The 27784-nt window shown below is 45.4% G+C and overlaps 2 protein-coding genes across 3 annotated transcripts in view; both read right to left on the reverse strand.

Moving 5' to 3' along the window:
• Window positions 1–799: 799 nt before the first annotated feature.
• Window positions 800–27784, reverse strand: part of TMEM167A (transmembrane protein 167A) — a 28503-nt gene continuing 1518 nt past the window's right edge. Inside the window, exons 2-4 of the mRNA XM_066602960.1 lie at window positions 5557–5666; window positions 3839–3873; window positions 800–1238 (exon numbers count right to left, since the gene is read on the reverse strand). Of these exons, the coding sequence (XP_066459057.1) occupies window positions 1168–1238; window positions 3839–3873; window positions 5557–5666 (216 nt within the window). The 3' untranslated portion in view covers window positions 800–1167. The remainder of the gene's footprint in view (window positions 1239–3838; window positions 3874–5556; window positions 5667–27784) is intronic.
• Window positions 22745–26653, reverse strand: LOC136627668 (lamina-associated polypeptide 2, isoforms alpha/zeta-like). Of its 2 annotated transcripts, none has more exons than XR_010792813.1 (2): window positions 23902–24408; window positions 22745–23205 (listed from the first exon to the last, which is right to left on the reverse strand). XR_010792813.1 is itself a non-coding variant. In XM_066602959.1 (2 exons), exons 1-2 carry the CDS (start codon window positions 26337–26339, stop codon window positions 23177–23179), a joined length of 1086 nt encoding a protein of 361 aa, XP_066459056.1. In that variant the 5' UTR covers window positions 26340–26653; the 3' UTR covers window positions 22745–23176. The 2 variants fall into 2 exon arrangements, 1 of the variants encoding a protein (XP_066459056.1); XM_066602959.1 differs by lacking the exon at window positions 23902–24408 and adding an exon at window positions 25283–26653.

Below are 27784 nucleotides of genomic sequence, written 5' to 3' on the forward strand. Positions count from 1 at the left end.
AGCGAGATTTCTGCTTGGAAAGAGTCCCGTGGGAACCCAGCCTAAAGGGATTTTCTGGTACCTAAATATTGATCCTTAGGACAGGTCATCAGTATCAGATTGGTGGAGATCTGACTCCTGAGATCAGTCATTTGAAGGGGCTCTTCATTGTATACCAGGCACAGCACCATACATTGCATTCACTTGAATAGGACTGAGCTACAGAATGGATGGATGGATTACCATGATGCTCTAGGCTTAAAGAAGAGGTGCAAGCTCTCGACTAAGTGCCATGACTCCTTTAAACAGCTGATTGGCGGGGGACTGAGAGTTGGACCTGCATCGATCTGATATTGATGATTGCAAGGATAGGTCATCAATACTCAAGTATTTAAAAACCTCTTTAACAAGTTTGTTTCTTGTATGATCTCCAAATTCATATTGTATGTATGTGTGCCACTGGCGTAACTATAGGGGATGCAGAGGATGCGGTTGCACCCGGGCCCAGGAGCCTTAGGGGCCCTTAAGGCCTCTCTTCTCCATATAGGGAGCCCAGTACTGTGAATAAAGCATTATAGTTAGGGGCCCTGTTACAGGTTTTGTATTGGGGCCCAGGAGCTTCAAGTTACACCTCTGGTGTGTGTCGAGTACTTACGGACCCAGAACTCACTGGTGGTAGCAGCAAGTTGTTTATCTGGATGTGTGGATTACGTTAGGGTGTGATTTATGCTGAATTTGGAACCCGAGCAGAAAGTGTTTCCAGGATTCAGTGAGTTTTGAACATTAGATTATGAAAAAAAAAGGAAAAGTTGCAAAAAAATAATTTCTGAAAAACATGTCAAATTTATTTACCAATTCAAACCACGGTGGTGAAATAATATTGGTTTTCGATTGCAACATTTGAAATAATTAACTAGACCTTTACAAAGAGGCAGATTTTCTTCAAGATAAATATCACTTTCACTACAAAATGACAACATTTTGAGAAGGAAAAACATGGCGCTGTCCATCATGTTCCAATATTAAGCATCCACAGGATCCGTGGAGTGTTTCAGACTCATAACTGAAGACCGAAGCTGTCAGGTACTTAGCGCAGCAGAGAAATTACTTATGCACATATTAACAATTAGCATAAAGATATTTATTCCACAAGTAACACAAATGGAGTTTGCTGGAATCCTCGTCAGATTACTGCATGAAGAGTATACTGAAGGCCATCAGCACACAACACACCCCCACGTACGGACTTTTCCTTTCACCTACAAAATGAATTGAAAATGTCATGACTTTCTGTCAACTGGTAAAAAGTCACAATAATCACACGACCGATTAAAGGACAGAAAATATTTTGCATATTGTATGTGATAAAAGTTAAGATGTGGAAAAACGATGGATGCAATCCAAGACCAACATGTTTGTGGCATCTGAAGTCCCCTTAAAAATAGATGGCAGTCTAGCATGTCACTTGTGCAGGAGGCAGCCTGTCAGTCATTGCGATGAGCATTATGGCACATTGCTATACTATTAGTGAAGAACTAAATCAGTGATGAATTTAGACAAGTGTTGGCATCATGCATATTTATTACGGATCGTTGGTGTTGGCAGCAGGACATTCCTAAAGGGAGTCTATCAACAGTTTTGCCAATGCAAAAAATGCTGGCGGTGCTAGATAGAGGAAGGGCGAGGGGGATTACACTTACCTTTGTCCTGGACTTTAGTATTTGCTGCCCTGACAAAACGATGTTTCAATGCCCTACGTGTTATCACAAGTACTCTGGAGCCCCTTTCCATTAGGCTGCTATACAGCTCTAATTGATAACGGTATGGTCCATTTTGCAGACGCTACATCTCAGTCAGAGCTGTGAAGCTGCTCAATGCACAAAGCGGAGAGAACTTTAGTGAGAAAGCCCACAACTAGAGCAATATGCAGGAGGCCAAAGCATCATTTTCTCTGGGTAGCAGATGGGAAAGTTCTGGACAAAGAGGAGTATCGGCAAAACTGCTAACCGATTCCTTCTAAGATGAAGGATTGTGTGACCCAGGGATTCCTGGCTTGATGCAAAATGTAATGAGATTATGGACAAAATCAGTGATTTCAAACAAAGAAGGCCTCCTACATCAATTGAGCATTTCTACTGATAAAAATAGGTCCTTTGTAGAAGAAAGCATGAGCATAATAAAATAACTTGTGTACTTTGAAAAGGGGCTGTCCAGTTGTAATCTACTGATTGCCTAGCCACAAAATAGATCAATACTACAGTGTTTCCCCAAAAATAAGACCATGTCTTATATTAATTTTTGCCCCAAAAGAGGCACTAGGTCTTATTTTAGTTACATAGCAGGCTCGGTCAGGTCCTTCCATTGCTCTCCAGCGTGCTTGCTTCAGTCATTGTCTGCCAATAGATCACTTCCTTGTTATGGGATTCATAAATCCCGCCTCCATGAAGCAATGGCTGTGATTGGTTCTTTGAGCTCTGCTCAGCCAATCAATGCAGCACACGAAGAACTAATCACAGCCATCGCATTGGTTCATCGAGCGCAGCATTAATTGGTTCTCAAGCGCTGCTGAGCCAATGAGACACATCGCTTCCTGGAGGCAGGATTTATGAATCCCATAACCAGGAAGCAATCTTCTGTCGGTGTCTGAGGACTGAAGCAAGCACGCTGGAGCTCCAGAGACCAGTGGGAAGACAGAGACTGCGCCTGCTGGGTAATATATTGCTTTTTTTTTTTTTTAAATATAGCCTAGCTAGGGCTTATTTTTGGGGTTGTGCTTATTTTTGGGGAAACACTGTAGGTCATCGGGGTAGGGGGGTGGGGAGATGCTGCTTAAACTCCCTGCTAATCAGCTGTTCATCAGGTCCGTACGCTTAGGCGCTGAGCTGATTTCTGCAGCAAGGAGACAGCTCTGTCCCCCCTGCAGTGGCAAAGCTTAGTATGACTGGCAAAGTTCTGATTAAAGCGAACAGCAATTTTGCAATGTAATACCAAGTAAGGCCACTACAGTGGGAACAGAGCTGTCAGCTTCCTGCAGAAATTAGCTCGATGTGTGATAACACGGACTCTGAACAGTTGATATGTGGGGGTCGTGAGCAGAAAACTTCACTGATCTACTTTTGATTGCCTATACTAAGGACAGGCCTTTAATCTACATCGCCATTAAATCAGCATCTAAAGGACAAAATTGCTTAGTTGTAATGAAGTAAAATTCCTTTAATCTAGCATGAAGCCATGTTTGAGGAAAAATAATTGCAGCCCCTTTTTCTAGTACATGGGCTTAGCCACCTTAAAGTGTAACTGAGTAAAGACAGAAACAAATGGTGCATCATGAAACATCCATGTATAAAAGGCTCACAGAGGATAAATTAACCTGACATTTATAATTCCAGTAATTAAAAAAAATGATGATATGCTTTGAGGCTTCCTCAGTAAAAACTGGAGGGAACACTTTAATCTTCTGAATTTTATGCTTCCCATAGATATGTTCCAAAACGGTGGATAGTGGGACTTCTTGAAGCATTGCCGAACCCGAGCTAAGGCCAACCCAAATCCTGGCCTAGCTGCTTCCCATTGTGGCTGACAATCCTTCCACAATAGAAAACATTCCTGGAACTTCTGCCATCTTCAGCTAGTGAGCACTAACAGTGCTTTTGCTGCTTTGATCCTGCGATCAGTGATGGTCTCTACACCTGGCCTCTTGTTGATCAAAACTATCTGTATGTCCCTGTGACATGTCAAAAGTTTTTAGAAATGGTGTTTCCGCTTTAAATTGTGACAGAATGGTCAACTTCTAGTGGAATAATTGAGGTGAAAGAACGAACAGGCTTGTCTAGATTGTTATAGTGAAAAGATGACTTACCAATTCTTGCACACTTCCAAAAAATGCCAAGTACTCTGCAATATAATGAAAGTAGCTAATTAAAAGTTTTGTACTTACTAATCACAATGTACATTTGTATTTTTCCTTTATATTATATGAGCTTAATGCATTGAATAGTCTATATTTAGGCAGTCATATCACATAGTAGCTTGAAACGTGGGGTTATGCAACGGATGTCATTAAAGGGATGTCTCAGGACTTTGACACTGATGAACTACCCTTAGGGCTCCCACACACCTGCGTTTTTTTAATGCAAAGGTTAATGGGAGTTTCTAATGTTAAAAACGCATCGCACAAAAATCGCAAAGGACAAACTTATGATGCATTTTTAACATTAGAAAAATGCTGGCTGATCTCGGCTATTAACCATTTAAATGCCGCTGTCAACTCTGACAGCGGCATTTAAATCCCCCGAATGATGTTCGGGGGTCCCGCACAGCCCCCGCGGTGAGATCGGGGGAGCCGTGCAGGTGTCACGGCAGCTGGGGGCCTAATGAAAGGCCCCAGGGCTGCCTATCAAGCCATCCCTGTGGGGTGGCTTTATAGACTGGCTGTTAAATTGCAGTATGACGTAATGCTATAGCATTAAGTCATACTGCAGGAGCGATCAAAGCATCGCATGTTAAAGTCCCCCAGGGGGACTTCAAAGTAAAGCTAAACAAAAAAAATTTTTTTTTTTTACAATTAAAGTTATAAAAGTTTAAATCACCCCCCTTTTGCCGTATCTATAATTAAAAAAATCTAAATTATAAAATAAAAATATGTATTTAGTATCGCCGCGTCCATAAAAGTCTGATCTATCAAAGTAGCGCATTATTTTTCCCGCGCGGTGAACGTTGTCCGAAAAAAAAAAAAAAAAAGAACGCCAGAAATGCACTTTTTTAGTTACCCTGTCTCCCAGAAAAAACCCAATAAAAAGCGACCAAAGAGTCGTATGTACTCCAAATTAAAACTATCGGAAACTACAGGACACCCCGCAAAAAATGAACCCTTGCTCAACTAAGTCGACAGAAAAATAAAAAAGTTATTGCGCACACAAGATGACCGCAGAAAATAATTGAAAAAAATTAAAATCTCTTTGAAAAAAAAAAGAAAAAAAAAGAAGGAAGGAGTAGTACAGTAAAAAAAAAAAAAACCTATACAAGTTTGGTATCGTAGTAATCGTACTGACCCATAGAATAAAGTTATCCTGTCGCTTTTGTTGCCGTTTGTGCACCGTAGAAACAAGATGCACTGAAAGATGGCGGAATGTCGTGGTTTTTTCATCTTACGCCACTTAGAATTTTTTTTAAAGTTTTTCAGTGAATTATATGGTATTTTAAATCGCACCATTGAAAAATACAACTCGTCCCGCAAAAAATAAGGCCTCATACAGCGACGTCAATGGATAAATAAAGGAGTTACGATTTTTTTGAAGGGGGAGGAAAAAACGAAAATTGAAAAAGAAAGTCATTAAGGGGTTAAATTTCACCCATCATTGACTTAATCACCGAATGCTTTCTAGGTGCAAGCTCCAACCCAAAATATAAGAATACAGGTAGGTTATAGAAGTGGGAGATATGCAGAGGAATGTATGATGGGAAGTTAGCTCTACTGTGTAGAAAAGGTCCCTGAAAACCAGGATACAGCACAGTACTTTGTGATGTGTAACGAGAAGTGCGCACAATATACAGAGGTGTTCTGATGAGGCTACGTACCCAGATTTGTTTTTATCCAGCAGATTGGGAACCATGGCTCGGAGGTACGCACACGTACATATAAGCAGGAGAATCACCGTCAGCAGGCTTTGGAAGTTAAAAATTGCAGACTGAAAAAAAACAAAATGGCAAAACAATTGACTACACATCAGGAAACTTCCTCTCCATCCATCTGGCTTTAGGAAGAAGGGACTTCATTTTATAGCACTTACAGATTGTATATCTAGTTACACAAATCTTTACACCTTGAAAAGAAAAGGTTGTTGGCATCAAAAAGATAATATATACACACAAACACTGAAAGCAGTAAACCCCACGATACAGGTCTACATACGCAGCGCCCCGGAGGTTTTAGGAACCCAGGGATACAATTTGACAGCGGGGCTCAGAGGGAGGACTTTAATGTTGTTGTCTTGGAATGATTTTATTGCCCACATTGTTACCAAACTAATTTATATGCCCAGAATTTCAGCTGAGAAAAGCCCACATCTAGTTTTGCAAAACCCCACCAATGGACCCCTGTGGATACATCAGAAATCACAAAATTTCGGGGGGAATTGTATGATGTATGGGGCTAGTAATTAAGCCGACCATCAGGGCCTATTGAAGCATGGATATTCGATACCACACCCAAATATTCCACATCGCGATGTCAAGGACACGTTTTGAAGTGGTCATAAAATTGCTGCATTATAATGATCATACGCAGTGCCCACAATTATAATAGCTTTTATAAAATCAGGCTGGTAGTAGAGCATTTTAATGCTAAGTTTGCCCCGATGTACACCCCTGAGAAAAACATTTCTACAGAGGTATCCCTGGTATATTTCAAAAGGGAGGCCACGTGACTGCCAGTATTCCCTGCTACAGCAGAGCTGCAGGGTCGTAGTAGACCCTGACCAGCTCTGCCAGTGACTAATGTCACTACAGAGGTTGTTTTCCCTGTAACTTGGGCTCCTATGGATGTCCCAGCTACAGTGGGAAAGTGTTTTTTTTTTTTTTAATTTGACAAACACGTGACTGTCCCCCAAAGGTCTTACATGATGGGGGCCATATTTATGCAATTATGTTTTTACTAAGTAAAACAAAATTACAGAATAAAACAATTTATACATGTGGCCGCCTGCAGACGCGCTGGTTGGATCCGGCGGCGAGGTTTCTCGCTGCGGGACCCGACCCGGGCACCTGCAGGGACCAGCGCGTACTCACCAGCGCCCGCCGGCTCTGGCTGTTTGATGTGCCGGCTTGCCGGCGCATGCGCAGACCGGAGCCGGCGGCGGGTGAGTGACATTTCTGTGTGGAGCTCTGCGAGCCTCGCACAGAAATAGAGCATGCCGCGATTTGTTTGCCGCGCAATATTTCACGCGGCCGTCTGCATAGGATTGCGTTTGTTAACTTCCAGGCTTCCAGCAGCGGAAATTCCGCGGAATATCCTGCTGAGGAATTTCCGCTCGTGTGCAGGCGGCTTAGGAAAGAAAATAACCCAAAACCGACGCCAACCAAAACAATCGATATAAGCCTCCCAGCAGGCAAAGATGGTACAGTCCTCAGCTGCTGCTCATGTAATACTGTGCTGATGCATCATGGGACTGTTGGCACAGAACACAGTGAAAGGATCGAGATGGTGCCAGCTAAGCATTGGACAGGAGATTGCACTGTGTAGAAGTGGGTGCAATATACATAGGCAACGTCTAGAGTATAACAGGCAGTTAGGTAAGGGGTATAGGGATGGAAAAATGTATTTCAGTGGAGTGTTTATTTTAATACTTATTACAGCACCCTCTGCTGTTCTTTTGATTGTATTCCCGCTTAGAGCATTTTCCTAGGGCGTTCCGCATGAATGGTCATGTTGAGGTGGCTGCATTTTACAGAAACAAATCGGGCAAGTTCTTCTATGTTGACCCCATATCTTCTATAAAAGTGGATAGGAGTTACATAAACAGCGTATCAAGGCGTATCAGTTCAAAGATGAGAAAATAGTATAGCTTGTGCAGTCGTTCCAATATGAGTTTCTGAACAGTAAAGAACAGTCCGCTCAGCCATTTCTGTACATCCTGGCCACCTCAGACAGCAGTAATAGGCGAGTCAGGGGCTGCTCTCTAGATAGGCGCAAAGCCAGAAGTGGGGCTCACATTTATCAGACATCTATGACATATCTGTGGGATACACCATAAATGTCTGAGATTGGAAATAGGTATTTAAGGCTCCTGCACATGTCCTTATTGTTGCTCCGTATGACTTGATTGCACCTGCATATGTCTCCAATTATATGCAGAGGTCCCTTCTATCTTATTTAGTATATATCCGACAATATAATCCCCATACAACCAGCTCATAATATGAAAGAAAGCATAATGTTACCCTTGATTAGAAATTTCATTTAGAATTATTGGCCAGGAGGGCTTTCTCATCCAACCAGCTGGAACTCATTTTGGCATCTACCCCTCCAAAGGATATATTGTATAGCGGCTGCAATTCAACTTGAATGGATTACTATGAAAATGGCCACCACATGCGATTTTAAATGGCAGGATAGAAATAAAATACTGGGCATCCTCTTGTGAAGCCTCTGCAAGGTCAAAGATATAGAAATACAAGATGAGGCGCGTTGATCCACCGGCAGCGTGTGTGCAATTGTGCTTCACTAAGAATACCCTGCAATTCAGAGTTAAAGTGAAAGACTCAAGGGGATGCGGATCACTTTCATTCTGACTTTGCTTGACCTCACGTATACCGCACTGGAAGCCTGAAATTGAGTTTAACCATTTGATATACTCTAAAGACAAAACATTAGCGTTGCCTCAGGCACCAATTGGAAAGCTGTCAAGGCAATGGATACCAGAGCCCGGCTATCAGGACCATCTGTCCTGGGTCTAACCTTGTGTCTTATCTGATTTACAAGGACAAGACCTGCGTCTTCCATCTTCATGTCCTAATGTAGGTCTCCACAAGAGCAAAGGATGTGCATCAATACACCTCTGCATAGTCAATCCAACTACAGACAGGAAGAGAAAGGACACTTCTGGATGTCCAAGAAAATTAGAATAACCTGGGAGAGTCACAGGAAAGCTGCAATTATAATTAAAAAAATGATACTGATAATATACTAAAAGTGAACTGAAAATCAATTAAAATATTGCTTAGTTAAATCCAGGCCATAATTATGAAAACCTTTTGTATTTACACTTATTAAAAGAAGTGTTTGTCCCCAGATATTACAGGACTAGTGTTAGAATAGCGCCACCTCAGTAATTGTTCCATCTGCTCTGTCTTCCTTCTCTCCGCCCCACTGGGTATGTGGATTTCCACGCGATGCAAGAGTGAGTGAGAACGCAGAATTATGAATTCCATGCTTTTCATTGTTTTCCCTCACATTTGCAATGTTTTCACTCATGCGATGCTGCGAGGAAAAAAATATAGCGGCATGTCCCATCTTTCTGCGTTTTTTTATCTCCCATGTTTTCCTATGGAGCCTCCTTTTTATCGCATCACAAAGCATGAACTTATGATTTTCATGTAATATGATGCGTTTTTAACATCAGAAAGTCTTATTGACTTGTACAAAAAAACTGCAGCAAAAGCGAGTGAAAAAGACCCGCGAGAAAACTGCAGCGGCAATGATGTTTTACAAGAAAAAGCAGCGCTGATGCTGAAAAAAATCACAGGAAAAAAAGTCACGATCTTGCCGTGATATTGCGATTGCCAGTGTGAAGGTGCTCTTAGGGATGAGTGTGAGACATCGTTACTGCAGAGAAGCAATACTGAGCATGTGTGACAACTACTGAGGTGGACACAGAACAAAGGCAGCAGGTGGCGCTATTCTAAAAGTCCTGGAATATCTGGGAATCAAAATATTTTTTAATAAGTCTAAAAAAAAATAATTATAATTAGGGAGAACCCCTTTAACACTAATCATGCAGATTGAAAGGATTTTCTCCATGACGTCCCCTTTTCTATTTTGTAAGCCAGTTAGGTGGGGTCTGATGTTTATGACCACTGCCAATGTTCGAGAACGAAGGGCCTCAAATCCCTGTTGTCCAGAGAACAGGACAAATATGTGCCTTCCTCTTCCAAAGAGATAAATGGTTTCTTCTGAAACTGTCCAGTTTGGCCCCTACAACATTTTAAAAGGCCTTCCTCTCTTAGACCACTCTCTCGCACACCGCTTTTTACCACGTTTAGCACAGATTGATTTTAATGGGGCTTCTCAGACCTGCGCTCGAATGTGACATTTCTAACACCACGATTTTAAAGCGCTGCCTTCCCTATTTTTGCTCACAATGATGGGTGCGTTAAAAAGCACTGTTGAACACTGACATGCAATCAAAAGCGCTGCTCAAAATCGTGGCAAAAAACGCCCCGATTAGGAGTTCCATTTTCTGAATGCATCTGTGAGCGGCCTAAGGTTAATAACATTTTCTAATCTAGTTCTATCAATTCCTCAGCGCTTCTCAGACATTAGTTTTCAGGCAGTGAATGAGAACACTATTACATACCCCGGCTGGACAACAGTAGTCCTGCTCTCAGCTGATGGTAAGGTAAAGTCCCCTGCTGGCCGACTCATCGGGTGACGTCACATCAGGATGTTATCTTGGCAGACTGTTTTCGCAGGGTGGTTTGCCATTACCTTCCCCAGTCATCAGCTGATAAGTGGTTACAATTGTATCCGCTAAAGGCCAGACACGAGCAGGTTAGTGTAGTGTATCCCGGTTTTGTGCATGGAATACACCATACGAATCTCCCGTAGACAGCCATGTTGCTGCTCACACAAATTGCATGAAGTACACACGTAAGAAAAATCACAGCGTTTTTTTCATTTATCTTGGTGCATATTATGCACACCATGATAGTACATGGCAATTGGCAAAACACTCGCGTGAGCCTGGCCAAACGTTGTGGGTTCCAGACTGATACATTGGTCTGTTTAAAAAGGCTGCCATCGCACCTCAATTGATGATCAAATCACCACCAGAATACCCAGAAATCAACTACTCCAATACACAGAGAAGAAAGGAAACAATCATGTGCCTCTAGTAATGGCCTACAATTCACAGCTAGAGGTAGTAAGGAAAACAGCAAAGAAACTCCACCATACCCTACACAAGGAGGATCGTCTGAAAACCATATTCCCGGACCCTCCCCTTCTGTGTTACAGGCAACCGCCAAACTTGAGGAACTTTATAATCAGGAGTGTATTGCCCTCTGACACACAAAAAGGAACTTATCCCTGCAATGTAAGGAGCTGTAAGACCTGCTCACATATACTGACTGCGGACAGGATACAAATCCCCAACACACAGCAGGACTATAAGATCCTGGGGACATTCACATGTTCACTGTGGTGTACCTGATCCACTGCAGTAAATGTCCTGCTGAGGGGTGCTTTTGGAGAAACAGTGCAAAAACTGAAAGTGAGGATGAGGTCTCAATGCCACACAGACAGAATTACCTGTGGCGGAGCACTGCTCTAGTCACGGACACAACATAGAACATATGAAAGTTACCACATTAAAAGGCAATTACAAATCCCAATGTCACAGAAGAATATGGGAGTACAAATTTATAGCAACCTTTGATGCTGTCAAGACCGGAATGAACCTCGGAGGGGGCTTCTTGCATCAGTGGAGAATATGAGAAATCTGGAGCAGAGATAACACACAGGCCTGGTGACCCCCTAACAAATTATTACACACACAAGCCCCTTCAGATCTAATCTATTTAAGCCTGAGGAAGAACCCGGTGTTGGTTTGAAAGCTCGCATTAACATCATGTAATTTTGTCAGCCATTATCTACAAGGTTACTTGGTTCCTCTTGCTGGGAACAATCACATTTTGCTCTACTGGACATTCTAGGTTTTAAGGCGATTTTTACACAAAACGACAATCCTTAGACCTAGTGCCCACGGCCGTGACGGGCTCCGCAAGCAGAATACCGCAGCGGGGTCAGTCATGGCGACACCGGCCCCCCCCTCAGAGACCCCATACTCCCCTCTGGATCCACTGCCCCGCATCCCGTGCCAGCGCACATGTGCAGTACAGCACATGACACACCCACAGCATCACATGACAGCAGAAGATAGCGTGATGGATGGCTTCCATTGACTGCAATGGAAGCCGTCCGCGTACGCCTGCGGCAAATAGAACATGCCGCGGGTGATTACAGGTGAATTCACGGGCAGAATTCCACGGTGGAATTCTGCACCGTGAGCATTGCGCTATTAGGTTCAATAGAACCTAACAGCTGCGGGGCAATGTCGCGGAAATCTGCCCGTGGGAATTAGGCCTTAGGGGGAGGAGAAAGGGATTGGGGGGGGGGGGGGGGGACAAAAACAAAACGCTGGATCATTTGGATTAGAATGCTCATTGTTCGGTGTAACACGCTGTCATTTACTTGTTCAAACAATTATCATTACGTGTAAAAGTACCTCAACAGGAGCTGGATGTTAACCATTAGGCCCCTATTCTTCACTAGACCAAAGTTAATAACGGTAGCCACTGCAATTCATTAGACAATTAGGAACATTTAAAAGTAGTAGGCAATATTTTTTTCCGTATTCACTATTGGGGTACTTCTAGTCAGGTTTTGTCTTACAGTCCGAAAATACAGATATGCTTCAAATATGTAATGATCATCATTCTTTCTGCAGGTTTGAGGATCAATCGCATCCTTTTCTGCTGCCTCCTTCTGTTTCCCACATTCGTCCGAGTGCTCACATTATCTTTCTCAAGAAAGCTCTAAGAGTCTCCTCCAGGACGGTCACTATACTTCTAACTGTTTCACTGATCAAAAAAAAAAAAATCTAAAATCACTTGAGATTTGAATGTCTACGTCCAGGAAGTCTCTTAGCTCTTATCCTGAGAAGGTCACTGGCAAACAGTCAGAGGTGGGTGAAGACAAGATGCCCTTCTCATTGTTTTAGATGACCCTAACATTAAAAGAAAATGATACATTTACATAGAAAACCACTACATGATAAAGATTTTAATAGGATTTTATTTTAAAATATGGCCATTTCATATTGTAGCCTTAGGGTACATCACTGCTTATGGAAGTCCAACCAGACTCTGGACAGCCCTGAAGCAATGATAATCTGTCTTCGAGTTCACTAACAAAAGTAAAGCTGGGAAGTTATTAGGGACGGATGTTTTTGGTGCCGGTCTTAATATGATCCCCGACCGAGTAAGATACACATAATGTGTTAAGGAGAGGCGCACACCTCTTAAAGGGTTTTTTTCTGGTACTAAGATACCAATGACCTATCTTCAGAATAGGTCATGAAGATCAGATCGCTGGGGGTCGGTTACTTGGGATCCCTCCCAATTGCCTGTATGAAGTGACCATCGTGGACTGGAGAGCGCCACTGTCACTTTACTACATACCAGCTACACTGCCGTACATTTCATAGCAGCTGTGCCTGGTATTGCAGCTCAGTCCTTTCCCTTGAATAGGACTGAGCTGCTCTTAGGCCTTGTGACCAATAAATGTGTCATCACAGGTCTCAGAAGAGGATACGGCACTCACCAGAGCACTGTGGCCTCTTCAGTCAGCTGGGGTCCCAAGAGGCGAACCCCCAATGGTCTGATATTCATGACCCATCCTGAGGATATGTCATCAATATCCTAGCCCCAGTAAACCCCTTTAATACATTAGGCACATCTCAGGCTGTCCGTGCACCCAACAAATCCTCACCAGCTATGAGCTGGAGTAGATTTCTGATATGATTTATGCCAGTTTCTGGTATAAATTATAGTAGCCTCTGGAGAAAAAAAAAAAAGGGAAATAGGATTATACTTCGCGCTGCACACAAAAGTCATGCTCATCTCACCTGATTCCCCATAGCTTCCTTTTTGAGGGTGTCCAATCCCCCACTGTACTCTTCCAGTTCCAGCAAGAACATCCTCTCCCAGGGTCACATGACTGCTGCAGCCAGTTACCAGCTGTATGTAACTTAGAATCAATTGTTAATTGGCTGCAGCAGTCACACGACCCTGTGACAGGATGTCATTGCTGGAGCTAGAAGAACAAGTGTAGCAGGGATTGGTCACTGTTGGAACGAAGCCGCATTAATTGAGGAGAGTATGACGTTACGTTTTCTTTCCACAGGCTGAGCCAAGAGGCTACGTCCCCTCCTGCTGAGCCACACCCACATGTCAATTTATCACTAACTTTTCAAACAACTTGTGCTTATGTGATATTAGGAAAACTGCTAAGTACTTTGTTTACCTAGATGATGTTTTTGTGCTGAAAAATCTCTTATCTCCCTTCTCCTGCTTTGCTGTTCACTGTCTGCTAGCTCTTGCCTGACAAGGGGATGTAGATAGTAGAGCAGGTGTTGTCATTATGCTAATTGAAATGTGTGCAGAGAGGAAGGGGAGGGAAAAACACTCACACAAGGAGAGCTACAAGTAGAGTTAATGGTGAGATCTGTTTATACACTGCTAAATCTTTTTACATACTCCTGCCTGATGTGGGGTGTGTAATATAGATAGAAAGCAGGATCTCTACAGTTCTCTGTGTACAGTCTATATAACACAGAACACACAGCAGCAGCTCCTCACACCAGTTCTGAGAGGATGGAGCATCAGATATTCACCCTGCACATAGGAAAACCTACAGGATACAAGTCATTATGGCCAGAAATCGTATAATTATTCCCTGTGTACACACATAGCAGCTTATGCTAAAAAGCTATCTAAAAACTCAGTTAAGCTTAAAAAAATAAAATAAATAAAAAACTGGTGCGAGAGGCAAATGAAAAAGTCACTTTCTTGCTGAAAAATGGTTTGTACCCAAATTTGTAGCTTTAAGGAAATCAATTCCTTGATAAAATTTATTCCTGAAAATGTTACGCAAATCTGGGCCAAAACTACAAAGAAGAAAAGCAGAAACACCTTTGCAAGAATATTAAAGAAGAGGGAAAAAAAGCACTTTTCCCTTACTCCCATGAGACACTGCAGAACAGATGTACACGCTTACATTGGAAAGGTTTGTCATCACAACCAATAAAGTCGGTGAAAGACTGAAAATGAAATTCTATTCATAGTATCTCACTTTTATGGACGTAATAAAATAATCCAAGTGTACAGGAAAGACCACCAGAAAAAAAAATGTGGAAAAAACATACATTGGAAATGTAACTACAGTGACATCGTTCTCTGGGTCTGCAGGGCTGGGATACATTCTAAAATACTGGTCATTCCTCAGCAGTATATTCAAGTTAAGGCTGGGCAAATCCAAGGATCCAGATAGCCAGTTGGTCTAGGAACGAGCTGTTGGTGCCTAGGGAAGGGAACTCACAGCGCCGAAGCTGCAAGGGAAGAAGGTCGCTGGGGAAAGTATGACAGTGGAACTCAGAGCACACATGGGACACCGGCAGGGTACCAGTGGAGACAGCCTCGACCCATTGTCCGTCCCAGCCAATCAAGTGGTGGGCATTGGCTGTGCAGCTTGTCTACACCCATTCTTCTGGTAGAGACAAGATACAACAGTACCCTGGACCCCTTGAATGGAGTACAGAGACCCTTAGGCACTCTCTGCACCATGTACAGGCACGCTCCTGACCTATATACTATGTGATCCGTGGTCACGTTATGACAAACACTTACAGAGCAGTTAAAGGTAATGTCCCAAGAAGACAACCCTTGTTCGTATGTCCTATTAGGGGAGTACAGACATCAAAGAGCAGGGTGCCAGACCTATGACCCATCTCTAGGAGCTGGAATGGAGAGCACTGTCCATCACTTGATGTCCCTATTGGGCCTCACTGTATAAGTTCACCTATTAGTAGGTTTTTCTTTCTTTTCTTTTGAAATGTGGGAGGAAGCACGAGTACCCAGAAGAAACCCACACAAACACAGGGAGAACATACAAACTTCATTCAGATGTTGCCTGTAGTGGAAAATACACCAGTATTCTGGCACAAGCCAGAAAACGCTTATATTTGCTGCACCACACTTATAATCTGGATAAGGCCAGCTGTACACAGGCAATCCAGATTCCGCATGCGGGAGGCTACAGCAGAATCTGACCCCAGCCCACGACCCTGCGTACCTTCTCTTTTCTGTATGTGGATGACTGCGGATGTTTGCTGTCGGTCATGTGCAGTACAGAGATTTTTTTTAAATATTTGTTCTTCCCGCATGATCAGAAATCGCTTTCTGCAAATCTGTGAATGTTCTACTTTTTCAATGTCTACAGAATACCGCAGATAGTCTGCATGGGTGACAATTGCGTATTCCGCAATTCAAATCTAGTTGTGTGCAGCCAGCCTTAGAGACAGTTTTCACAAAGTCTGAAAGGAGTGTGGTTTGAGGCCTAAGTGCAACTTTTTCCTTGCAAAAAAAGTTTTGACAAAGTTTGGCGTAAAACTAATCCAACTAAATGGTGGTATAAACTTTGACATTATAGTCTTTACATTTGATAGATTTATCATCAAACCTGAAACTCTGACAAATCTGATGCATTTTAATACATATATTAGTAAATCAGCCCAATTAATCAGTTTTTATCTGTAATAGATCTCAGCAATGACATTTTTAAAGGAACGCAGCAGACACAACTAATACTCTGTTGTACACGGCCCCTTCAGGTCCTGCAATATACTCATGGGGTGTTCTTTAACCCCTTAATGACGCGGCCATTTTTCTTTTTCCATTTTCGTTTTTTCCTCCCCCCTTTAAAAAAATCATAACTCCTTTATTTATCCATCCACGTCACTGTATGAGGGCTTGTTTTTTGCGGGATGAGTTGTATTTTTCAATGGTGCTATTTAAAGTACTATATAATGTACTGAAAAACTTTTAAAAAATTCTAAGTGGAGTAAAATGGAAAAAAACCGACATTTTGCCATCTTTTAGTGCGTCTTGCTTCTACGGCGCACAAATGGCAACAAAAACGACATGATAACTTTATTCTATGGGTTGGTACGATTACTACGATGCCAAACTTGTTTAGGTTTTTTTTTACTATACTCCTCTTTTTTTTTTTAAAAGACATAAAATTTTTTTCAATTATTTTCTGTCGTCATTTTGTGCGCGCAATAACTTTTTTTATTTTTCCGTCGACGTAGTTGAGCAAGGTCTCATTTTTTGCGGGATGTCCTGTAGTTTCTGATAGTACCATTTTGGAATACATATGACTTTTTGATCGCTTTTTATTGCGTTTTTTCTTGGAGACAGGGTAACTAAAAAAGTGCATTTCTGGCGTTCTTCATTTTTTGTTTCGGACGACGTTCACCGTGCGGGAAAAATTATGTGCTACTTTGATAGATCGGACTTTTACGGACGCGGCGATATCAAATACATATTTTTAATTTATTATTTAGATTTTTTAATAATAGATATGGCAAAAGGGGGGTGATTTAAACTTTTACAACTTTTTTTTTTTTTCAATTAAAAAAAAACTTTATTGATTCTTTTTTTTACTTTACTTTGAAGTCCCCCTGGGGGACTTTAAGATGCGATGCTTTGATCGCTCCTGCAGTATGACGTAATGCTATAGCATTACGTCATACTGCTTTTTGACAGGCAGCCTATGAAGCCACCCCACGGGGATGACTTGATAGGCAGTCTGCTAAGGCAGCCCTGGGGCCTTTCATTAGGCCCCCGGCTGCCATGATACGTGCATGGCTCCCCCGATCTCACCGCGGGGGGGCCGTGCGGGACCCCCGAACATCGTTCGGGGGATTTAAATGCCGCTGTCAGAATTGACAGCGGCGTTTAAATGGTTAATAGCCGCGATCGGCCGCGCGGCCGCTCGCGGCTATTGCCCGCGGATGTCAGCTGTTATAAACAGCTGATGCCCGCACTGTATGAAGAGAGGTTGCCACGCAACCTCTCTTCATACATACCCCGACGCTCCATGACGTACCAGGTACGTCATTGGTCGTTAAGGGGTTAATTCCCTGTTTCTTGTATCTGAAGGCAGGATAAGGCTGCATGTACGTCGGCGAGAGTGCAAATCAGACCCATATTACAGTCATAAATGTGCGAGTTTCAAGCTTGGCGATAAGTTCCCACAATAAAAATGTGCAATTTGTATGCTGTACTATGCGGTTTTCACATGTGTGGAAAAGAAAAATTGCTGAAATGGGGAAAAAAAACAAAACAAAAACCCTCCCGTCCCAAAATTACAGACCCTTAAATCCTATTTAGACACATAGATTAGCGCTCCAAATTCGTTAGAACGATAAAAGTCAGCAATGGTTTTGCTTTTAAAGGACGGGTTTTCCTAACAAAAATCGTTGGAACATGTTGGGCTTTTCAGTCGTTGTGTAAGGTTTGCATTGAAAACGCGCCGAAAAAAAAAATTGCCTAATGATGTCATTTTGACCAAATGAAAAGCAAACGGCCGAATGATGGATTTTAAGCGGACTGAAAGTGGAACGATGAGCGAATCTTTTTTTTTTTTTTTTTTTAAAGGGATTTTATTTAGCCAGAAATTAACAAGCATACAGACATGGATAACTGGCACCACAGGTGTCAGGCTCAGCAGGTAATACATTGCATGAAAAAGAGGGTAGAAGTGACCTTTTGCCTGCATACATACACATATTTCTTCTTAGCATGTTATGCCTGGCTAGTATTTTTTATTTCTTTCGTGTCCCCCCCCCCCCCCCTTAAACTCTAACTTTAATCTTATCGGTTATTACTAAACAGCAGTTTAACCTTAGAATAGATCATCTGTGAACAATCAGGAGAGCAAAAACTTGAATTTAGACTCCCCCACCCCCTTGGCGCGGCTCTCTTAAGAAGAACTGTGAGAATAGAGGAGTATTATAAAGAAAAAAAGTTTTCTGAGCATAGGGTTTTAATGTAGAGAGCAGATTGAACAGGTGTCTCTCTTTTTCCTTCTCTCTCCCTCACTCCCCCCCCCCCCCCCCCCTACCACCTGGCTTGGCTCTCCTGACGCTGTCGCGGGGCAACTCACCCAGCCGCCCCAGATCTTGTCGAATTTTTCAGGGCACCCCCTGGCCATGTATGTCAGTGTGTACATTGGGATTTCGGCATTAACGACCCGGACCCATGCGCTCCTAGTCGGCTTCCCGGGATGTTTCCAGTTAAGTAGGATCACTTTTTTGCATAAAAGAGTAGCAGTTTGTACAGTGCACGTGTTGCTGCGGCCACCGGTAGGTCCCCCACAAGCCCAAAGAGGCATGTTCCAGGATGCATGATCCTCGGTGCCCTTAGATGTGTTTCCATGAAGACCAGTACGTCTCTCCAATATTCCTGTAGGACTGCGCACTCCCAGAGCACATGCATGACCGTCCCATCCGCCACCAAACATCGCGGGCACGTTGCAGTAGGGAGCAGGCCCATTGTGCACAGCCTGGAGGGGGTGTAGTATATGCGGTGCAGAAACTTAACCTGGATGAGCTTGTCTCTAGCGCTAACCAGGGGAGGGACCAGATCCCCCCAATATATCCTCATCCTCCCCTGAGGTCAGGTCGGGGATGACCCCCTCCCATCTCTGTACGGCCCTCTCGCCTAGCGGGGCCAGGTATTGCGCTGTATGGGCATAAAAACTGGACAGCGGTTTGACAAGGTTGCACATCTGCGCCAGGCTCTCCAGCCATGTAATGGATAGCGGGATAGACAAACCCCCAAACTGAGCCCTGGCTACATCCCGCAACTGATAGTACCTAAAGTAGGAGTTTTCGGGCAGGCCATGGGCTATCCGTAGCTGCATAAAGGTGCAGAACTTGCCCTCGCTGACTATGTCAGAGAGGACATTGATGCCCCGGCGTCTCCAAAAGGCGGACTCCGGGAAGCGCTGGAAGTGTGGCAGTTTAGGGTTATTCCAGAGGGGTGTGTGTGGGGATCGCGCAGTCTCCTCTGTAGTGGACAGGCTCGTGACCCGTTGCCAGACCTCCAGTGTCACCAGCATGGGAGTGGGTAGAAGGCCAATCGAGGATGAGGGGCCGCTCAGTAGCAGCCCCCGTAGATTCTGAGCAGGGTCCACCATTCTACGTTCCAGGCCCACTGCCGGGTTGTAATTTGACGAGCATAGCCACCATCCCGCGTATACTAGCTGGCTGGCCAGGTAGTAATAATAGAAATGTGGTAGGGCTAGTCCCCCTCCGTTCGACGGGAGGCACAGAGTCTCCAACCTAATCCTGGGTGTAGTGCCCCTCCACAGTATGCGCAGCACGATCCCACGGAGCTTGATAAAGAATTTTTTGGGGACTAAAATAGGGGAGTTGTGCAGTATATACAGGAATTTTGGTAGCAGTTTCATTTTTAGCAGGTTTATTCTGCCCACCAGCGTGAGCGGGAGGGAAGCCCAGCGTGTCGCCACCTCCTCAGCCCAGTCCAGGAGAGGGACCAGGTTGGAGTTGTAAAAAGCGAATAGTTCCCCTGAGACCTTTATGCCCAAGTAGGTGGTCTGGGTTGTCCAACTCAGCGGGGCGGGCAGAGGGAGCTAGGCGGCCGCAGGGTCCATCGCCAGTAAATGGGTCTTGTCCCAGTTAACCTTAATGCCAGAGTGTGTGCCGAATGCGCCAAATATAGCCAGGGCTGCGTTTAGAGACGCCTCCGGGTCTTGAAGGAAGAGAAGGGTGTCATCTGCATAGAGCGCTATGCGCTCTTCGTAATTGTTCAGTTTAAATCCCTTCACTGTTGGTGACGTTCGGATTTGGATCGCTAGAGGCTCTATGGCGAGGGCAAACAAGGCGGGGGACAGAGGGCAGCCCTGTCTTGTGCCTCTGCTCAAGGAGAACTGGGCAGAAACATGTATATTAGTTTTAATGTTGGCCACCGGGGAGTCGTATAGGATCTCGATCCATTTAATAAAGGTCGGCCCGAATCCGAACCGCCGCATCACTGCCCATAAGATGAGCGAATCTTTAACGAAAACTACACGACGGGCGCAAGAAAGACACGATTATCACTTAAACAATGGCTTTTGAGCGAATTTCGAGTGATAATTGTTGCGTCTAAATCAGCCTTTAGGGTCAGTTTAGAGCAATCGATTTATTGTCTGAACAAGGGAACAATGTCAGAGTTCGGTTGTTCGTTGTGCGGCCTGTCTATACAGCCAGATACATCATTGACATCGTTCAGTAGTGCAAGTCCATGAGAAGGACTCAACGAGCGCCATTTAAATGGAAGGATTAGTGAACGGGCCAACCATGACTTTTATGCCTGCAGAAACGGAACGAAGGGAAAACGAACAATTTGTCGTTCGGTCGTTGGCTGCATTTAATGACCATCATTCATTTTGGCTCAGTTGAACGATAATCGTCTGTGTAAAGAGGCCCCAAGTCTCCTTATAGCGGTCACTTGAGACGCTACCACACAGCCTTGTAGCCCCTTCCCAGGCTCTGCCTCCATGACAGAAGGTTCCTCCCCGACTCCCTTGCCTTCCTTTTGCAGTTTGGCTATTACTTTACTTTTAACCCTTCCAGTAGAGATGTTTGCATCAGGTCCAAAGAAATGTATCTTGTGGAGGGTCACCTGTTTATTTCACACAGCATCTTGATATACAACAGGGCTCTTGTCCACAGGTGAATTTTTACTGCGTTCTCACGGCGATAATCCAGCCAGGGGGAACGCAGTGAACACTTTCCATAGCATTGCTATGGAAAGCACAGCCCCCTGTCCACGAGTGGAGAATCAGTGCGATTCTCCACTCGCGGGCGGCAAATCACAGCATGCTGCAAATTGCCGCGGTGAGCCTATCTGTCAGATGGATCTCCACAGTGAGCCTGCCGGCTCCTGCTCCTGGGCGGTGGCTCCCATGGCGAATTTCGCAAGGCCCGTGGTCAGGCAGCCTTACAATGTGCTTCATTTTCCATTTGTTCCCCTTATTGTAAATTTAAAGAAAAAAAAAACAAATGTAAAATAAAAGTGCTGAACTCTGGGATTTTGTTCCTAGCTTCTACCGCCCTCCGCACCATAAATATGGTGACAACGGGTTGTCTCATGAATGCCATCCTCATCCATATGCATGAGGGCCTCATATTTACATTTGTTTTACTTAGGTTTTCAAACTTACAATTAAAAGGACCAGAAACGAGTAGGATAGATCAGCACTAAAACTCCTTGAGGGCCCTTTCACAAGGGCTTGGTGTTAGTGCAGGCGCAGCCAAAAAAAAAAAAAACGCACACAGCTATGCTGCACTAAAAATCATGTCAATGGACAATTTTTCACAGGCAGAAGACCCGAGCTTTAGATGTATGAAAAAACGCCCAGTCGCTGAAGCAGCGGGTTGCTTAAGAAAAGTACCACCACATCACCTAAGAGGCAGTGGCCTCAGCCACACCACTTCTTCGCAGCTCCGGCACACTTGCTTGTAGTTTTCGGCCAACACTTCCTGGTCAGAAGTTCAAAAACTCCGCCTCCAGGAAGCGCTGGCTCTGATTGGTTCTCGAGTGCAACAGCTCAGCCAATCACTGCAGCGCTCGATGAACCAACCACAGCCATCGCCATGGGTCGTGAATTACTAACAGATGCCTCATTGCTAAAAACTAAGGCAGCTCCACTCCCCCCCTTCCCATTGTGCTCTAGAATACGGGATGTACGGACTTGAATACTTGATGGTGCCAATACACGATACAATGGAAGCTGTTGAGGCTATCTGCCCTCCGCCAGGGACGGAGTATCCTTCTGTGTACACTGTGCTTATGCAGCAGGAGGTCCGTGGTGTTCTACGGGTTCTTTAGTACATCTCATACCTTAGTATCAGTCACATGCTTTGCACTTCTCCCTTGCTTCCCAGATTCTCCCACTTTTGCTATGATTTTGGACAGATAGCTGCTGCGGAGTTTTGCAGCAAATAGCGTCCGCAGCTTACTATGGGAAATCGATTCTTCCTGCACACTTATGGAAGCCAACTGCAGTTTCCGCAAGCAGAAGAAAAATCGCAGCCTGCTCCATTCTTGTGTGCGGATTCTACACAGATGGCTTCAAATTATGTTAATGGAAGCCGTCCGATCAGCGGCCCTTTCACAATGACACGGCGGACAGGTTGCGGGAAAAGCAAGAGTTTTAAAAAAAGACACGGATTACTTACCGGTAGTCCCTTTTCCAGGAGTCATCACGACGGCCCCATTACATATGGAGGTTGCCCTCTGACCCAGGTAGGGACAGGAAGAGTTTAAAAGCACCTCCCTTTCCACCCGTGCTTCAGTGACTTATAAATCATTACGGTGGACAATGTTTACTAAACCAAATTTTACCTTTATTCGGTCAGATTTACATTTAAAGAACATAAATTATTCTTAAAGGGGAGGGAACTATGGGCCGTCGTGATGACTCCTGGAAAAGGGACTACCGGTAAGTAATCCGTGTCTTTCCAGAGCGTCATCCCGACGGCCCCATTACATATGGAGTATACCAAATTATACGTGGCCCTAGGGTGGGACCACTGCCTGAAGGACTTTACGTCCGTAACTCAGGTCTTTGTCCGACTGGACGTTAACCCTGTAATGTCGGGTAAATGTATGTATACTCGACCAGGTCGCCGCCTTGCAGATCTGCTCGGCAGACGCCTGGCCTTTTTCTGCCCAAGAGGAGGAAAGAGAGCGAGTGGAGTGAGCTCTAATTTTTCCCGGAGGGTCGAGACCCCTGGCTTTATATGCCTCTTGGATGGCGGTCTTGATCCACCTCGCGATGGTGCTCTTAGTTGCCGTCTTTCCTTTTGCCAGCCCCTGAAATTGAATGAAGAGGTTATTATTTTTACGGAAAGAGCGGGTGGCCTCTAGGTACGCTAGAACAGCTCTCCTAACGTCTAGGTTATGAAATTCTCTCTCTTTCTCGTTACGGGGATTTTGACAGAAGGAGGGCAGAGTGATCGTCTGCTCCCTATGAAATTTTGACACTACCTTCGGAAGGAAGGCTGGGTCTAGTTTGAAGGTAATCCTGTCGTCTTGTATTACCATGTATGGTTCAATACAATGTAATGCTTGCAATTCCCCTATTCTCCGAGCCGATGTTATGGCAACTAAAAGGGTAACTTTTAGTGTGAGCATCCTCAAGGGGAGTTGTGAGAGGGGTTCGAAGGGGGATTGGCAAAAGCTAGTTAAGACTATATTTAGGTCCCAGGTAGGAAAGGTTTCTCTAACAAAGGGTCGAAGCCGTTCTGCCCCTTTGAGAAACCTACGCACCCAGCAGTGTTCTGCCAAGGGAAAATCTAGATAGGACCCTAGTGCTGCTGTATGGACTTTAAGGGTTCTAGGACTAAGGCCTTTTTCTAGGCCTGCTTGCAAAAATTCCAGGATTACGGGAATGTCAATTCCTGGGATTTTCCCTGGCTCTATTTTACAGAACTCTGTGAATTTTTTCCATATCCTATCGTAGATAGCTATCGTGATAGGTTTACGGCTTTTTGTTAGGGTAGTAATTACATTATGGGAGAGTCCCTTCCCACGCAGTATCATGCTTTCAGCATCCATGCTGCTAGCTTCAATTTCTCGACCCCTGGGTATGTTAGTGGGCCCTGGAGGAGAAGATCTTCTACGGCTGGTAGTAGGAATGGACCCCGGATCGCCAAGGCTTTTAGCAGGGGATACCAGGGCCTTTTGTTCCACATAGGGGCAACTAGTATGACTGACGCCCGGCTGGTTTGGATTTTCCTGAGGGTGCGGGGGATCAGTGGGAAGGGAGGAAAGGCGTAGGCTAGGTCCATGTCCCAGCTTTGGGACAGGGCGTCTACCCCGCGTGGATTGTCTCTGGGGTTCAGCGAGTAAAAGTCCTGGCACTTTGAATTTCTCTTCGTGGCGAACAGGTCTATCTGCGGTTCTCCCCACTGGCAGATTAGTTGGTCGAAGACTCGCTGATTCAGTCCCCATTCTCCTGGATGGATGCTCTGTCTGCTCAGGAAGTCGGCAGCGACGTTTGTGGACCCTTTTAAGTGGATCGCTGAGAGGGACAGCACGTTGGATTCCGCCCAGCGGAGTATCTCTGTTGCCAGTCGTTGCAGGTGTGGGTGTCGCGTTCCCCCCTGGTGACGAACAAATGACAGAGCTGTCATATTATCGGTTAGGATTTTGACATGCCTTCCTTTTATAAGGGGTTCTGCCGCCTGAAGGGCTTCCCAGATTGCCCTTAGTTCTCTGAAATTGGATGAGCGTTTAGCTACTTGGGGGTCCCAAATCCCCTGTAGATTTTGGTCGGCTACTTGGGCTCCCCATCCCGTTTTGCTGGCATCTGTTGTGATGGGTACGGTAGATTCTTGTGACCAAGAGGTACCTTTGCTTAGGTTCCTCTGTGAGGTCCACCAGCGTAGGGACTCTTTGACTCGGACGGACAGGCTCACCTTCTTATCCAGGGATGTCTGCCGTTTGTCCCAGTTGGCAAGGATAAATCCTTGTAATTGCCGGGTATGGGCTTGTGCCCATGGGACTATCTGAATGCAAGCCGTCAGGATGCCCAGCACCTTCATTGTTTCTCTAATGGAAACCGCCGTAGTCTGACAGAAGGATTTTACTCTTTGGGTGAGGTCTTCCTTCCTAGATGATGGAAGCCGGGATTCCTGGATGTGGGAGTCTAGCGCAATGACCCCTAGGTCCTTAAGTTCCTGAACGCCTTTTATGAGGTTCCCTTGTTCCTGTAGGGACCCCGGGGAGGTTATAAGGAATCTCCTAGGGGGTAGCGAGTGGAATTCAATTTGGTACCCTACTTCGATTATTCGGAGTACCCAGGGGTTAGACGTTACCCCTTGCCACTGGCTTAAATAGCCCGCTAATCTACCCCCTGTTTGTTCAGGGGAGGGTTGGACTTCCTTACCCCGACCTCCCTTGGGGTACGACCATCTTCCAGTCTTCCCTTTCCCTTTAACTTCGGGAGGAGGCTGGCGCGTCCTCTTCGGGAAGGATGGTTTCCTGAACGGTTGTCTGTCAGGCAGGGTTTTACTCTTGTCGCCGACTTTTTCCAGGATTTTGTCCAGGACGGGCCCAAACATATATTCCCCTTGGAAGGGGATGGCGCAGAGCTTATTTTTGGATGTAATGTCTGCGGCCCAAGTCTTCAGCCATAGTGCCCTTCTCGCTGAGTTGCTGAGGACTCCGGTTTTTGCCCCGTATCTTACCGTCTCCGCTGATGCGTCAGCCAGGAAGGCGGTAGCCATTTTTAAGAGGGGGAGACAGCTGGCCAACTCCTCTCTGGGGGCCCGATCCTTTATGGAGGCTTCTAGCCTGTTTAGCCAGAGCGTCATGGATCTAGCCACTGAGGTTGAGGCTATGTTAGCCTCGATGGTGAGGGATGTTGCCTCCCAGGCTTTCTTCATTAATCCGTCGATTTTTTTATCCATCGGATCGGATAGCTGGGAGGTGTCCTCGAAGGGCAAGAGGGTCTTCTTGGCCACTTTTGCGATCTGGATGTCCACCTTGGGGGTTTCCCTGTACAGGCGGACGTCCTCGGTAGCGAATGCGAGCCGGTTTCGGATCTCTTTTGGAACAGTGATCCTTTTTTCCGGTTCCTGCCATTCATCTGTGATCACTTGTTGCAGCGTCTGGTTGACTGGGAACATGATCTTTCTTCTAGATCGGAGGCCGCCAAACATCTCATCCTGGATTGTTCTCGGCGGGTTATCTTCCTCAATTTGCATTGTTTCCCTCACCGCCTTGATGAGGTGCGCAATGTCGCTTGATGAGAAGTAATATTTCTTCTCGTCTTCTATGGGAACCGGTGGGTCCTCTAATTCCCCTTCGGATAGGAGCTCCAGCGATTCACCGGAGATCGAACTCGCCGACTCGGTCTGTCTAGGTCTTTTAGGGACCCGTGACGGACCTGGCTGGGCCTGGGGAAGGGACGCCATGGAAGCCTGCAGCTCTTCCCTTATCATGCAGCGGATATCGGATTTGAATGCTGCTTTCTCCTCTGCGAGAATTTTCCCCGTGCATCTGTGAAGGCAGAGCAATTCACTGTTATAGCAGTGCAAGCGTTGGATTCAGGAGCATTACTTGCGGTAATACACTCACTCCTCGCATAGGGGTTTTTTATAGCTCTCCTCGAGCCTTTTGTTGCAGAGGACGCATTTTTTCGATTTTTTCCTCGGGTCCATTTTCTTTGGACCCTCCTTATCCATCTACCCATGAAAGTGGGGGAGAGGGGAGACAAGAAAGGGAACATATATGCATCCGCTGTACAAGTGACCATTTGCGCATGTTTTGGCGTATAGCCTACTTACAGTTGGTAGGGTGTCATTCTCTCCCTCACGTGCTGAGCTGTCGCAGGTAGACATACTCACATACACTTGTCTGGCAGTCAGCAGGAACCTCCATGGAGTTTAGCCTGCTTTTATGGGGAGGATTTTCGAATTTGGCGCCATTTCCGGGTTTTCGCCAGTAGCCACGCCCCCTACGTTGTGCGCGTGACGTCACCACGCCGGATGACGTCACCGCTATGCGCCCGAGGTCCAGGGAGGCCGCCGCTGCCGTTCCCCTGCCAGGAGGAACTATCCCATCACAGCAGCGGCGGCCCGAACATGCGATCCGCGCGAGGGAGACCAGCGCTACTAGGCGACTGACGGCTCCGTCGGCGGCGCAGGTCGGGGATGCAGGGACTCTTGAGTGTGCGGCCCCGACCTCTACCCCTCCAGGGGGGCCGCACAGCGTGCGGTAAGTATTTCTTTGCGGTAAGTCTTCTTGCCTCCGCAGCTTCCTATCTCCTGCAGCTCTGGAGCTGCTCCTCTGTCCCACCGTAGGGACAGGAAGACACTGAAGCACGGGTGGAAAGGGAGGTGCTTTTAAACTCTTCCTGTCCCTACCTGGGTCAGAGGGCAACCTCCATATGTAATGGGGCCGTCGGGATGACGCTCTGGAAAAATATATATATTATATCTGTACTGCACATCAGACGGCGAGCCGTGCGCAGCACAGATGAAAATGGAAGCATGCCCGGCTGCTGCTGGCAGAGCCGGATTTCGCATGCGTGTGCAGGGGGCCCAACTTTTACCAGATGTCCCACTTGTTATAACCCGACTGCAGACTTCTTGTTAACAGATTGCCTTATAGGTTTTTTTTTCCTGGTTTTTGAAACTTACACAGTTTGTATTCTGCATTACATGGAGAATCAGTTATGGAAAAAAAAAACAAAACCCCACAAACTAACTGACTTTTTGGCCCAGTGATTTTTCACGGGCTGTGGTTAAAAAAAAAAAAAAAGTTGCAGCCAGCATGTCCTATTGTGGCCAGATTCCTGGATGAGGTGGACAGCGAGCTGGCTGCTGTGCACGACGCCCAAGAATCCCTGGTACAACTCGCACTCGGCAGTGTGACAGCGTGGCAG

Source organism: Eleutherodactylus coqui, chromosome 5 (assembly GCF_035609145.1).
Source record: "Eleutherodactylus coqui strain aEleCoq1 chromosome 5, aEleCoq1.hap1, whole genome shotgun sequence".
Lineage (NCBI taxonomy): Eukaryota > Metazoa > Chordata > Amphibia > Anura > Eleutherodactylidae > Eleutherodactylus > Eleutherodactylus coqui.